The 16,014-nt window shown below is 35.5% G+C and overlaps 1 protein-coding gene across 1 annotated transcript in view; it reads left to right on the top strand.

Annotated features, from left to right (window-relative positions):
• LOC144434278 (glycine receptor subunit alpha-2-like) overlaps positions 1-16,014 on the top strand; it is a 51,627-nt gene that overhangs the window by 19,314 nt on the left and 16,299 nt on the right. The window contains exon 7 of the mRNA XM_078122732.1: positions 1,139-1,359. Coding sequence (XP_077978858.1) covers positions 1,139-1,359 — 221 coding nt within the window. The remainder of the gene's footprint in view (positions 1-1,138; positions 1,360-16,014) is intronic.

The raw sequence follows: 16,014 nt of genomic DNA, 5'->3' as shown, positions 1-16,014 counted from the left end.
AACGAATCTCCCATGTTTGGTTCACAGCTGAAACTACAGTTCTTAAATTTCCATTACATACTTTTGAGTGTTATTCATGGCTATGAGCTTCAGCTCGGTCACAGAATTGAACATCCTAAAGAATATATTATTTTTCTTAATTGATATATTCAATGTATAGATCTTTACCAAAACTGTACCAAAGATCAAGTAATACCAGAGGCTCGACAGAACAAATGTCTCTGTACCCAAATACGAGCAAATGGGAAAATTCAAGGCTTTGCATAAGACATTAGGTCCTCTCGGTGTTCAATATTACTGCATCTGTCACGTATATTTGTATTTTAAATCTGTATTTGTATTTGTTGTATTTTGAAATTGCATGAAAAACACATATAATGGATACATTGCCGTTTATAAATAAATGAATAAATAAATAAATAAATAAATAAATATTAGTAAATAAATAAATACGAATGGGTACATTTATATATGTGCGTTGTGTGTGCAAGAATTTGACTTCTGAATTTATGAATTGATAAATAGGTATGAAAATATGGTTTATATTGCTACACATTCATAGCGTTAGGTTACCATAATGTTAAACAGATGGTGGTCAAACCGCTGAGATATATAGTAGCAATGTATGCGTGCCAGACTCATGTCAATTTTTGTCTTGTCAGACGACAAGATGACGCAATGTTGATGAAACAATCTTTGAAAGCATTGTATCGAGGTTTAACTGGCTTTCATTTGACATTTCAATATGTCATTTGTGGAAACATAGTTGTCTTCTACTGTTGTTTTTGTATGCTATATAGGCAAGATTTAGAGATTCGACCTTTTTGTCATGTGTGAGTGTCTAGTTCGGTTTTCCGTTGTTTTCAATATGGTCTCAGTGTTATTGGTTTCTTCCCATCAGATGTACAGCCATTATAGCTTACATCGTCTTTTTAAGTTGATGTCAATTTCACTATCCACTATTTCTCGTGAGACTTCACAATTTTCGCGATTTTATTGTATTTTTTTCTCGAATACGTAAAAAAAAGTTTATGGTCGGCAGTGAAAAAAACTAGGTGGGGTCAGGTGACTGGAACCAAATTTTTTTAGGCCTAAGTATAACAGTTTCATCTTTTTGTTCATTCATTTTTTTCTTCAGAGTTACAGTATGGATATATTTATGCGTCAACGTTGGAACGATCCAAGGTTATCATTCACAGAGTATGATGGAAAAGTCGCCGTACACACAAAACTGCTAGATAAACTCTGGTTTCCTGATCTTTTCTTTGCCAACGAGAAACGTGCATCAATTCATAAAGTGACCACGAGTAATAAACTGCTACATTTGTTTCCAAATGGAGACGTTCTGTACAGTGTCAGGTAAGTAATGTAATTACTAACTATCGTGTATACCTCATTATGTTAAAAGTATATGTATGTTTGTCTGTGTGTACATACTATGTATATATGTATGTATATATATATATATATATATATATATATATATATATCATAAGGGAGCCTTCAGTGTTTACAAGTGGGGAGGGCCGGGGGAATTAGGGGGTTGGTCAGATTTTACAAATCGCTTCTTAGGGAAGGGCCACATTTAAAAAAAATGAAATTGAGGGACAGTCATATTTTACTTGGCTCATTTCATAATCTGACTTGGCATGGTTTTGTGATGTTTGTAGTCCCACCATTGACATCACTGCCACATCCCACCGCTGTCACCATTGTACCGTAATATAAGAACATAATAACATACCAGCCAAATTGCTGCTGACAACCATGCAATGAATAAACGTTAAGTCATGGTATCAGGAGTAGTGGTGGTGGTGGTGGTGGTGGTGGTGGTGGTAAACAAGCAATGTCATTAAATTATCAATGTAGTGGCAGCGGTGGATAGAGTACTAACAATAGAATCTCAGATTCGGGTCCTTTTCCGCTTTTGAGAGCATTTAATTCTCTTGTTTTTCTTTCTTGTTTAAAAAAAAACATTGACTAGAGGGATTGACTATGGGGAAGGGTCATGTTTAAGATATATGAAATTGCGGGAGGCCATATTTTACAAAGTGGAATTGGAGGGTCACTTTTTTTTGCAACCAACTGCGCTTCCCGCCTCCTCCCTCGTACTGAAGGCTCTCAGTCCTAACGATTAAAATGCAGTTGCTAGACACGAAAGATTTTCTTTTGAGACATACCAGACACTCATACAAATTGAATGGGGTATTCTAACTTATATAAACATTCTTGAATGGCAAATTAATACGTATACTTGATAGCTGTGGCCACTTCTAAGTCATATATTTGGAGAAAGAGAAAGACTATTTGGTCTTACAAACAATCTTAAGTGTAATGCGAAAAGAAAGCAAAAACGTGACTACGTTGAAAATAAAACACCATAGGGATGTGAAATAACACCGTGGTGTCAACATAATGGGATGGAAAAGATTAGAACGTCGTCTACTGACAGTCGCTGATTTATGTACCGGATATATGTGGTGTCTGACCTTCGCAATTGTTTTTGATCTCTTTGGCAAACGTATAAATGATAGATATCGGATGCTGAAGACTTGGACGTCAATATAAATTAAGAAACGGCTTGCCAATAATTGAAGTAAAGATATTCCGGACAAGCAGTGCGATATAAGAGCTCTCAGCGACTCAGTGTGAATGTACAACTGTGGCCTGTGCGCGCTTAGATGTAAAAAAAAAAAAAAAAAAAAAGGATTACGCCATTCACTAAAATATTAAATGCAATGTAGTAAACTCGTGCGTTAGCGAATAAGTCCAAAATCAATTAAACATGGTTTAAGCTGTCTATCGTAGAATCCATCAAATCGATTGGGTAATAGTTCAATTACCCCTCAACCTGTCTGTGTATGTGCTGTCGAGTGTAGATGTGAATTTAGAATGGTTCTCTTACTTTGATTAAATTGCGATTTACAACTGAACACTCACATGTCTAAGTAGTTTTTAACCTTAAGTTGGCGAAGCAAAAAACAATACCAACCGACTATGTCCTTTAACTAATTCTTTGGGTAATAAGAAATGAATACATGAAAGCAATAATACATAACATGGCCACAGTTAACTTGATGAGAGAACTGGAATATAAACATTTGTATTAATTTTTTTTAAAAGGTTCTTTTTGATAGCGCTGGCAAACGCAAATTCCATGACATGCTCCTACAAAACTCAGTGACAGAAATGTTTATAAAGGTTATCAGAGGGTGACGTATAAAGTGTCATCACTTAGAGTGGTGGATTACTCAACACTATCAAATTCAGTCAAAACATCATGACATCTGCCTTTTCTTTCCTGAATACTGTTTAAATTGATTTTTTAAGTAGTAAGTAAGCATGGTTGACCGTGTATGGCATTTAAGCGTTAGTACATTAAGGTATGGTCATATTGATCCCCTGTATAATTACAAACATTTATAGACACCCTCTGTCTATGCATGATTAGAACGTCATAAGAAGCTCGTACAGTGCAGACGTAAGTGCAGGCATAAGCTATTAGCGTTATTGCCTTTGAAAAATGTCCCCAAAATCATTTGAATTATAGAAGATTATTATCATCAAAATGATAGCAACAAATCGAAGTGCTAGTACACTTATAGAGGTGATTTTCTCAAATGGATTACTTCTGTAAATTAGGTAAATACGTTATATTCTTCATCATTATACTCGATGTGAGACTTTCATTAGGAATGACATTTGATAAACTACCACTATTCTAAAAGTCGGCCATTTCTCATTCTCTTCGCTTATGACTCACATACGGACACGTACGTGTTGTAAATCACCAAAAACTCGAACCGTTCTGACTTTATTTTATTCTTTTTTTTACAAATAAATCACACATGAACTGGATAATTATAAAGTAAAACGAGTTCTATATTTGAAGTAAAGAATGAATCATGGTAACTATACCATGACATTAACAGTTCCTTTCCTGGTTATATAGTGTTTGTACGGCGATGTGTGCTAAGGTTGTGATTAAATATAGTACTTGGGTGAATGCCTCTAGTGTTACATTACTGACGTTTTGTCAAATGGTAATAATAAAACCATATTGAACTAAGATTGGCTGTACTGTGCAATTTCCAACAGAGACCCGGTCATAGTTGCGGATGATGTTTGCTATGACGAATTCTTAGTATTCCATCCAATAATATACCCGAAACATGATCAGAAAGTACAACACTGCATGCCAATGTGTTCATTAGACATAACTGTGTGTTCATTAGTGTATCAAATTGAATTAAATTGAATTATGTTCTTCAATGGAATGTTATTAAAAAGTAATGATGATGTTGTTACGCAAATATGAAAGTTAGATATATGTGCCAATAATGAAATTTCCTTTTCTAGCACAAATGGGGGTTCGTATTGTGTGTTATAATATACACATACATTTACATTTCCTATTCTTAAACTATACATAGTAGCCTTGTCAAGGTAAATAGACATGCTTCTGATGAAAACCAAACAAGCAAAATACTCTCACCATGAAATGAATATCAACTCTGTGACGTCACTACTATGTGCTTTAAACACCTGTCCGTGTACAAACATCAATAATGTATGAACCTCCCCAAACGGAGACTCACTATGATGGTACATCGTGTGACCTCATTGTGTGACCTCGTCGTCACGAATGACGCAGTGACAGTCATTCTTTGCTATAAGTTAACATTGCAAGGCTAAATCATAGCTCTATACGAGTATATGTAATATACCCTTATTGCTAAATCAGCTTTTGTTGTTTAAAATAAGAACTCTTATCCGCAGTCAAGCTATATCGTACTATGAATTGTGTTTGACAGTTTCATGTCGTGATGTCAAAATCAAATTGTGCACACAAGGGTTCGAAAAAATGTATTGTGTACATTTCTACAGGGAGCCAAACAGTCCTAATTTAGCAGTAAGTGTGCATGGTTCATATGTTACAAACTAATGATGATAAAAATATTATTTTATATACTAATAGTAGCTTATCCATGTTGACATTACGTGGAATGGAGTTAACCAGGACTGATTGTTTAGATGTAAGACCGCGTATCCTGACGTCATGTTGTGTGGCATACCCGTGACTACCTGATGAGATGTCAACAATGAATAGTGTACTAGATCCAAAGTAATTAGTATCTGGTAGCAGTGATACCAAAAACATTTTGTTTCTAAGACTAGATTTCTTATAGATCGTGGTTGCTATGCAACCAGAGTGATTCTTTACGAACGGTTTTCTCTCCGGTCTTCAACAACATTATACACTTTCTTTATATAGACATATTACCGAGTGTTACTTTACCATTTATAACGTAGGCACCAACCTTGTTGTACACATAATTAAATACCATGGTTGATCTGGTTTCCATTTAAAAGGTATACAAGTTTTGTTTGAGTTTAGGATATATTTCCTTTTGTGCTCTCTATCTGATAATGACCTTGATTGATCGGTTTATTAAGCACACCGTAGCGTTTTCGAATGACGAAAGAGTTTCACAACCCTGGACAAATCGGGTTTATAGGTTTATTAAATATTTTTCTTCTAATTTACACAACCCAGACTTTTAAGGTTGGAAATCTAATCTTGATATGTAAAAGTTTGTAGACCAATAAACAGTTATTGATATTTAGTATAGACCCCAGAGTGAACCATAACGTTGGGGTCAATATATGGCAACGTCTTCCGCAGTCATAAAACAGATCATGCGATACGACATCACATTTCAAGCCTTGCCCTAAATCATTTACGGTATTGCATCGAGGTACCAATACACAGTTATTATGCAGCATTTTCTAATTGGTCTGTGGTAGGTCGTTTATGAAAAGATGATATCTTAAATGTCATGTTTTGGAAGGTATATCTTCTTCAGAACATCTCTCATAATATGATTAATTATGCATTAATCATTAATAGTCATAACGTGAGATTAATATGTACTTTAGGGGTTAAAACAATTTCAAAAGGTGAACCATGTTTATATTAGGTCCCTTTGTACCTTATACATATAACTTTGTGCAATGATTTTCATCAACAAATGTAGCAAAGAAAAACAGTTCAAATTTAATTGCAAGGCCCTGTAATATCTAGGGGTAATATTTCAAGTAAAATGTTTACAATAGTGTTGGCCTAATATGTCATTCTCTCTTGTGCCCATCGTTCACGTAGTCTTCGTAAGTCTGAAGGTTCTAATATGATTTCCTGGTCATTTACAAAAAAATCGATTTTTCATTGCCTTACCAAATTGAGTCGAGCTGGAACAGCTTTTGACTGTAAATGCTCGTGTCCTTTAACTTTGGAACGGTATGAATATTCAAAACAAATGACGCCAATCCAATGCCGAGTTGCCAATGATAAAATCGGCATTTTTTGCAAAGTAGTAGTGCAGCTGCTATATCGTTACATCTATTCTAGTGTTGCGGGAGAGTAAACCAATCGTTAGTGGTCTGCTTATACATGTGCTGTGACGTCACTTTCACAAAAACGTGTCTTCACAACACTTTTATATCTTGTACATCTAAGGAAAACCGTCGGCCTTATACAATAACGACTTACTAACTATATCTGTGTTTAAATATGTTTTATCCATTCCTAGAAGAATTGTTCTAAACGTTGGAATTGTGTATTACGATCTAGCGATTACACGATTGTACATAAAATGGATGAAATTACAGAGCGTAAAGATAAGAAATTGTATATATAATGAAACCACTTAATGGCCAAATGCTTTAGCATATAGTGCCCTTATTTTTAGACTACTGAAATGATAACGATCTAGCTTAGATTTTTACGACACTGCATATTCAATACATAGTTTGTGATTGTCAATTACATGGCGCTGCATTATATTAGCAATGAAGTTGCTGGAGTGACGTCATTCTACATTTGTTGTGGCATGTGATATGGAGAGTTGTACGATACTGCTCAAGTGTTAGACGTCGTAGAGTGAGGCTCGGAGCATTAAAGTTGTCTCCTGTCACGTATGCCGGGTTGTCGTGATCGGTCAACAACCCAGTCGATTTCTATTTGTACCTTTCCCTGATAACTTTTAAAACAACTGCCATTGAAAATATTGATTCCACTTCCACCATTTGCTTGTGCAAATATTAGAGAATTGGTTTCGATTTCATCGAAGGGTTATCATATTTGTAACATTTATGACATATACAAGAGAACATAGGTGTTGCCGTGATTAATTGATTTTAATATACCGAAGTCTTTCAATGTAGACAATGTAAAGCGACGACGTGTGTCCCATGAATCCAACACATTGTATGGTCGCATTATACCTGGCAATACATACATACATACATACATACATACATACATACATACATACATACATACACACACACACACACACACACATACATACATACATACATACATACATACATACATACATACATACATACATACATACATACATACATACATACATGTCATTTATCATCGCTATCTGAGTCTGCTTAAATCATTTCCGCAGCCAAAAATTTGTTTTTAGAGAACAGCAGTCGCACGATGTAAACACCTGATGTGGACAGGATATGTGATCAGTGGTCAGTCTATACAATCCGTGTTCAATCTGTACAGTAGAGTCAATCTGAACACGTGTCATTAAGGTGAAGAAGAATGTTTTTCTATGTCAAAAATGTAAATTTTGCATGTTAAAGTGTTTGTTATTTTATCGAGATAATGATAGCTATAACTTCAAATTGTATGGAGGAGTTGCTTATGTGCCAAATTGCATATTTGGAAATGTTTATTTAACCCTTTGTTGGAATATGATACGGAATGTTTAGCTATTGCAAGACCAATGATGACTAAACACACGCTCGTTACAGGCAATTAAGAACATATTTAAAAGGACATATGTGGGAAGACGTCATCCCTATAATATGCTCCATGTTGAATAACATTCTTAGCTGTATACTATAAACGATGTATCCCCACAATGGTAAACACTAATAATATTGCAAAAGAAAAGCAATATCAACAATAGTTACAGTACGCATTTTATCAACAACAGATGTACAGAATTTAAAAGTGTAAAGCTTGAATTCTTAAGATATTGCCCAATGACCAAAAGGAATTAATTAGGCGAATGATTCATTAAACATTATAAGCTACATCGAAACATATAGAACAAATGCGATATACTATCACCAATGAAAGTCCAGTATATTCAGTTTGATGCTTGCACTCTTGAGGCAACACCTAATTACAAAAAAAATCCATATTTATGCAAACAAGTCATCAATATGCATAGGCTGTCTATCAAACTCTAATCGGTTCTTGGGATTTGCATAACAAACACACGTCTTAAGTTTCATTAGAATTGATGGCATAATTTTTTGAGATATCGTATTCGGAGTAATATTAACATTAATATTATAGACGACTCTGTAATACTGTCTTCCCTTATGGAAGGTAAATAAAGCCGAAGGCTACGAAACAGACATAATTTCAGGAAAGTGTTGACTTAAGCAAATCATATTTGTATGTAATTTGTCTACTGCAGTTCACATTCGAAAATTTAAATCGGGATCGATATAACGGAGATTTATGTAAACAATTGTCACTTAATACAGTTTGTATAAGGTGAAACAATGCTGCAATGATCCGATACCAATCGATTCGGATTTTCCTAGCATACTAATTGCTCTATGTTACGTTGCGATGGAAACGGACAGTAAACAAACACACGTGACACAACATCTGTTATATGTAGCAGCTACATAAATGTTCCTGTCAGATGTTAATCGCTTGGACAATTTTGCGCAAGCTGCTTATATTGATAAGCTTTGACAGGTTCGTTTTGTAGTAGTTTCCTGACAATGGTGTGCAATAACTTGTCGATGATTCTAGCCGTAGGCCGAAAACACTAGATGTACTACTTCGACTCATTGAAAATATTGAAAGAAGCAATGAAATATAGATTCATAATGGCACTTGTCATAAAAAAAGACATCTTGATATTAAAGACACAGTGCTGAGAAACGTTCCTTTACGACACTGGTCATGATTGTGCAAAACGAACACTTTTATAGCTTACAATTGTTAAACGAATACTTATTGAAAATGCGTGAGAGATGACATTTAATTTTGCTTTTACAGACAAGCAATAGATAAGTATCGCATAGTCGTAGCTTTGTACGACATTTTATGGCCTAAAATCTCACAAGAATACAGTATCATTTTCACAAAACCTGTACTGCATGCGATTTGCGCTCTGAGACTGTCATAGCTCCCGAATGTGTTTATTTGTTGTGTTTGCGAATCAGGATAGAGATTCGGTTGATTAGATTTGCGAAGTAATTTTTTCAGGTTGAGAACAGATTATTGATATCGCGAATGCTTTTTTAGTCGCCAATCGTAAAAAAAATAACTAAAACTTTAATAAAAATCAACATACATTATGAAATCATTACACAACGGGTAAAACACACACCATAGAAAAGTCTATTTGTTTTCAATCGCTAAACTACTGCACTGCCGGTTCTTTTGATATTTTCTCAGGACAAACAATGCTTCTGCAATTGCAACATGGGGATTACCTTGCTAGAATTTTGCGAACATAAGTTGCGAACAAATTGCGGCACGTCGTAATCTTTATGAAAATGGTACTGTACGCATGGGACACCAGAACGAAGTTCTCTTGTTGCATAAAAATGCCTCGACTGTCTTGCTCCGTCAATCTTTACATAGTTAAAATAGAAGAAAAGTTCAGAGTAATGTCACACGCATCTGAAACATATATATACACGTACAATAAACTGGAAATAATAATTTGAATTGCGTGAGCCATGCAACTATTTCATATTTAACTGAAATGCCACTTCACCATATACGTTTCTATTGAATGTGAAATCTGGAATCGGTGAAGTTGAGAGTTCATTCAATTAGAATTGTATGAGAGTTAACTAAGGGTACTAATAATGGGTAAAGTGGCCAAGAAATCATTCATGTCTGACAAGGGATTTCAGTAGCTACTCTGGATTGTATATTTTAGGCTGTGAAACACGTCGAATTGAATTTCTAGAACTGTCTGCTGAAGCGAGAGTAAAATGTCATGTAAATCATTAGGCAACACTTTTACAGCAAATGTCTCTTTATTTTCCTCAATCGTGCTTCTCCTGCAAATCGTTTTGTAAAAAGCCAAAGTCATAAGTTACGACGTGGCAGGACAATGGTGGCGAAAGAAGAATTTCCTTGTTAACATTTGTAGTTGACTAAAACAAATAAAGGGCGGTCGTGTTTCCACTTTAATGACACACTCGTTCCATATAAACCAATACCAATACAACATTCCATTTCCTGGCCGTACACAGTCTTCAACGCTGCCGTGTGTCCATTGAAAAATGAACACTCATACAGTTCATACATTTATCATTCTGAAAATGTAATGGTTTATTCTCCGGTCGTCCACTGATCGAACTTTTGAGAACTTCTACAAGTTTACTTCCCAGTCTCATGCTATAAACATCACTATACCCCTTTCTCGGTCAGAACAATACTGGTACATATGACTGTTCATCGGCAAGTAATGGCATCGGAACAAAGAAGACCCGGGCCCACTGTTGGTCCAGGTGGACGATTCCGCGGCTAACGACTGCGCACAAGTACAATTAGTAGAGAAGAGCGATTGTACAATTGTATGACAAGGTCTGTGATTGTACATACAAAGTATCCATTAAGTTTTTCAATTTAATAGTTGTACAAAGAGCGGAGATATGATAGTTCTGATACACGTTGTGATGGGTTTAATAAGTTCTGTTGACCAATATAAAAATGACGTTTACTATTGAAATTGGGGAAACGTTACATTTGAGACGACAAATGTAGATGTGCGTCCGTGTTACAGCTAGAAGGTTAGAGCTGAGTAACAAGTTTTACCACAGTGAACATATGGTACAATTGCTCTCTAATAAATAACATACGACATATTTGAGTTTTAACTTAATCCGCATTATTCTGTGCAATACTGGCGCAATAAAAGGTTATCTTTGCAACATTTGTTCCACATACATACACACACACACACACACACACACACACACACACACACACACACACACACACACACATACATACATACATACATACATACATAATATAACTTTATTGCCATTTGCAGAAACGTGCATTGGAAATTGACTTTCTATGTGCACTCATAAAAAGAGGTGGATAAAATTAAAAACCAAAGATTGGAAATAAAACAACAATTGAATAAAATGTAGCACAGAAAATGTCAGTGAAAAGTAAAAGCAAAAGATAAAATTGATGTAACACATCAAACTATTCAAAACACACACGATGCTAAAAAGATACAATGCTTAGACAAACATAGCACTAAAATAAATGGTAAACGATCCTAGGACTGGTTTAAAATGTGAATCGCAGATGGATAAAAGCTCGTCCTAACACGTTCTGATTTCGTTTTAATACATCTGTACCGCCTACCTGAGGGTAACAGTTCAAAAATGAATGTGCCGGATGACTGAAATCCTTAATGATTGATGTAGATTTACGAATGGATCTGGAATGATAGATTGATTGTAAGGATGGTAATTCTGTACCGATGATTCTCTGTGCTGTTCGTACGACTCTCTCAGGTGCATTCACCTCATCGTTGGTGATGTTGGTAAACCAGATGGTGATGGCATATTTTAAAATACTCCATGACAGTGCGGTAAAAAATTGACTAAAAGACGACTCATTCCAAATTAAATTTTCTTCTAACGTCTGAGAAAATAAATGACGCTCTTGTGCTTTCTTTACAAGGTGTTCAGTATTTGTTTACCAAGACTGGCGGTGTGAAAGTTGAATACCCAGGAAATTGAAAATAGTGACAATTTCAACTGCTCTACCATGAATATCGATCGGGGTATGTGTGATACCAACCTTTCGAAAATCGATAATAACTTGTTTGCATTGAGTTCAAGATTGTTCGAACTGCACCAATTGATTAAATTTACGATTAGACGTTCGAAGCATTTCATGATAACAGATGTAAGTGCAACCGGTCTATAGTCATTCAGACACTTGACGTGACTGGGGATTTTTTGGCACAGGAATTATAGTAGATTTCTTGAAACACGGTGACACAATACAGAGGTATTGAATATGTCCGTAAATGCGCTTGACAGCTGGTCAGCTCAATGACGAAGGGCTGCAGACGGAATATGAGATGGACCTGGCGCTTTGCGTTCATTTAGACTCACAAAACACTTACGTACATCAGACTCAATGGTAGTAAAAGGTGATTCTATGTTATCAGTATCAAGGCAATAGGGGGGCCTAAGTTCTTCTCGTCAAAGCGAGCATAGAAATCGTTTAGACGACCAGGAAGGTTAACATCGCTGTCGACTATTTGATTTGATTTGCTTTTGTAGGATGTAACTGCTTCTAACCCCAGCCACAAACGTCGCGAGTCATTTTCTTCGAACTGGTCTTCAAGTTTTCCGCGATATCGTCGTTTAGCAGATTGTATTGCTTTATTTAGCTCATATCGTGCCTTTTTATAATTACATGCAATCAATCGCATTGAAGGCTTCGGACTTTTAGTTTTACGCGAACATCTCTGTTGAACCATGCCTTCTAATTGGGATAATGCGAACCAACTCTATTGGAATGTAAGATTCTTTGCAGAAGTTTATGTAATCTGTTACCACATATGTGTACTCGTTGACATCCGAAGATGATTCCTTGAATACTGACAAATCAGTGGAATCTAGGCAGCCTTGGAGACACATAAATAGTCAGACCGAATAGTCAGACCAGCAATGGACAGATCTATTTACTGGTTTTGCGGACTTAGTTTTTGTTCATAAGCAGGTATCAGAAATGCATACATACATGTTATACATTTATATTTTGCAATATTTCCGTTGCAAACTCTAATAGATCTTGGCGATTTAATGTCAGTGTCCTACCGTCTAGTAATTGAATAACACGTTATTTTCAACCCTGTACTGTTTCGTGTGTATGTTACTAGGCTAAGGTTTCAACTAAACTAAACTATCAAGAGGCACATACGAATAAAGAAAACGCCACTTTGAATATACATATGATGCAACGAAACACCACAATACATTTCGTGTAACTTTTCAGACGTTATTTGCTACTCAGAATTATGGCTATACACTAATATTTAATGTTTCCGAAATAAACAATTGAAGCAAAGAACTCCATCTGAAACATTTGGCCAGATACCAAATTTTGTCGTAACAGATGAAATTAGACAAAAGTTCAAAACCAATATCATTCATGGAAAAGTAGAACGAAACATCAACGGTTGCTGGGTCTAATTCATCCACGCATATTCCTATTTATTGACTTAAGCTGTTTTGTTTCTCACGTTCCATATCTGTGAAAGTTTGAAGAGAGTGATATTTCAATAACATTTCCAACACACAAGTCTGTGGAATGCAGCATAAAAATTGTACATGTTGACGGGAGCAGTCCAACTTTCTATACCACTGCTAAAGGTCACATCAATGTGTGTGCTTTACAGCACATGAATTGAACTTTGAATTTTACAGCCTCCACTACTAAAACTCAAACGAGTGTGAATTTCACTGCACATATAAAATTATATACTGCAATGAGTAGCTTTTGAAGTATTTTATCATAAAAACTGTGACAAAAATCATCAAATATACCAACACGAACATACCTTGTTATGACAATAAAATAATAGTGTCATAGTACAATTCGTGGGTGGTATTTTCACATTTTACACATTAACATGATTATAATATGGTGATAATATATTCATTTATTCATCGCTTGGGATATAGCACACCAAAGCGAGTTGAAACAGATTTTGTATGATTTGCTTCTAACTGACCAAACTCAATTTACTGAAACACATAATAATAGAAACTGGGGTGAAATAAAGAGCTTCACATTTTGACTAACTGAAATAGTTTTCAAGTGAAGAAATCAAAGACGGGTTTGAAACTGTCAAAGACGGGGTTAATTCCGTCACGTAGTTAATATGCTATTCCTTATCCAATTGCATATTATATATGTGATTGAATTGGTAAATCTGTGTTTTAACGACGTTTAAGGACATGTAATAACCCATGTTCTGGCCAAATTCCATTCCCGTTTATATCCTTTACATCAGGGTGGAAAAAGTACTGTTGATTTGTACAACCTTGCAGCCTAAAACAACATATATGCATTAAAATATGCATACGCGTGGTACGGTCTGTCAATCTGTAGAAAAGTGGCATCTGTCGCGGTAACAACAGGTTCTCACGTTACCGTACATTTGTATGACAAATAGCTATCCAACATCGGCAGTGAATACATCATTGACACACGGGTTGTTGACGAATACATTCGATTGTCGTTTGTGGTAACATTTAACATTTTAGTGCATCATTTACTAGCGTTACAGTACTATTATAAGAGTCTTCGTACGTCTAATGTGAAGATGTGTATACCAGAATCAATTGATAAAACATCATGCATCTCTGTCTCATTGTGACGTATATTGCCATTTCGAACGTCAATCACCATACTAAAGGAATAAATGACAATGAAATATGCCATAGATGCAATTATTGCATCTTTACCGGCCTATAGGCTCTTTACAAGTGCAGCTACATATACGTACATTCATCAACTGTAAATCTACTTTGTTCTGTCTTTCACAGTCACTAGAACTGTAAACGGTTCTTTCTTTCAATCAGTACCGTGCTACCGCTGTCAAATACAACTTCTTTCACATGATACTTGAAGTAAATAAGACATTTGGAGCTGTCAGCGGAAGGATAGAATGGTCCTCTTAACATCAATCATTAAACTTTGTGAAGTAGAACATTATCATCTGCTACGTCAGGCTTCTAGCAGTAAATTAGTCACCTAAAATGGTTTGTGACAAGTAAGGATCTCGAACCGAGATTGGTATGACCCCGTGTCATATTTTTTTGCATGATACAGATAACATTGAAATCACCTCTGGAGTCATTATCATGGTGTCCTTCATGATGCAACTAACCTAGTTTGCTGTGATAAGTACATTACATAGGCCGTTGACTGTATAGCACTTGTTAGTTTAGCAGTAAATGACTGGAACATTAAATATGCTTGAATCTTCGACTAGTTTCGCACTCGTGCGGGCTTTTTCTAGTTAGTCTGTATGCATTAGTTTGGACACTTTAATAGTAGTGTCACATAGTAGTCTTTAGAAAGAATATCGAACTTGAAAACATGCGTACACACAATACGTCAATGTGCTAAATTCAAATTTATCAAATTAATTTAGTGCCGATTTTTTTGTTATTTCTTCGCGTATTTTGATTTCGTGATATTTGATATAGTAAGAAACCTCGTCGTTGTTCAGATGCCGTTACCAAGCCCACTCATCCATGCAAACACCCATACACAAATATGTACGCCTGGTGGGGAATAGGAGACAGGGACTTAATTTCCCCCGATATTCTTTGCCGCAAATAAATTTCGTCTTGGATGCTGTATTCAATCCGTTACTGGTAAATATCCCAATTCATGTCTACGTCAAAGTCCTAAATGTTTTTAAGCGAGTATAACGAAACGTGTACATGGGCATTGATGAAATGCGTCAATTAAAAATGAAATTCATGAGCATAGCTGAACATTTACGTCATCGCCCCAATATTTACCCAAAATAGTTCTTGTATGTCAAGCATGCCTGAATCGGTACATATTAAATAGCAAATTTACAAGTTATCGGTTGAATAATTCATTTGTTTGGTATGAAATATGCAGCCTCTAATTTCAATTCCAAAGCCGTCAGATCACTGTATATTGATCTCTGTTATTTAAGTTGATTTACTCACCTAGTTTGCATATTTTGTATTCTATGGCCACTGTCGATATTACCACGACGCTGATACAAATAATATAACGTCATTTAGATTTTACATAAATAGGATACATTCTCATCAACGGAATTCCAGTTTTTATTTCCAACTTTACAACTCTTAACATTCATTTTCATTAGCACACCTACATCGTAAACCTGC

This window comes from Glandiceps talaboti, chromosome 4, assembly GCF_964340395.1.
Source record: "Glandiceps talaboti chromosome 4, keGlaTala1.1, whole genome shotgun sequence".
In the NCBI taxonomy this organism is placed as follows: Eukaryota; Metazoa; Hemichordata; class Enteropneusta; family Spengelidae; genus Glandiceps; species Glandiceps talaboti.
Note: the sequence above shows the minus strand (reverse complement) of the source record. Positions and strands in the feature narration are given on the sequence as shown.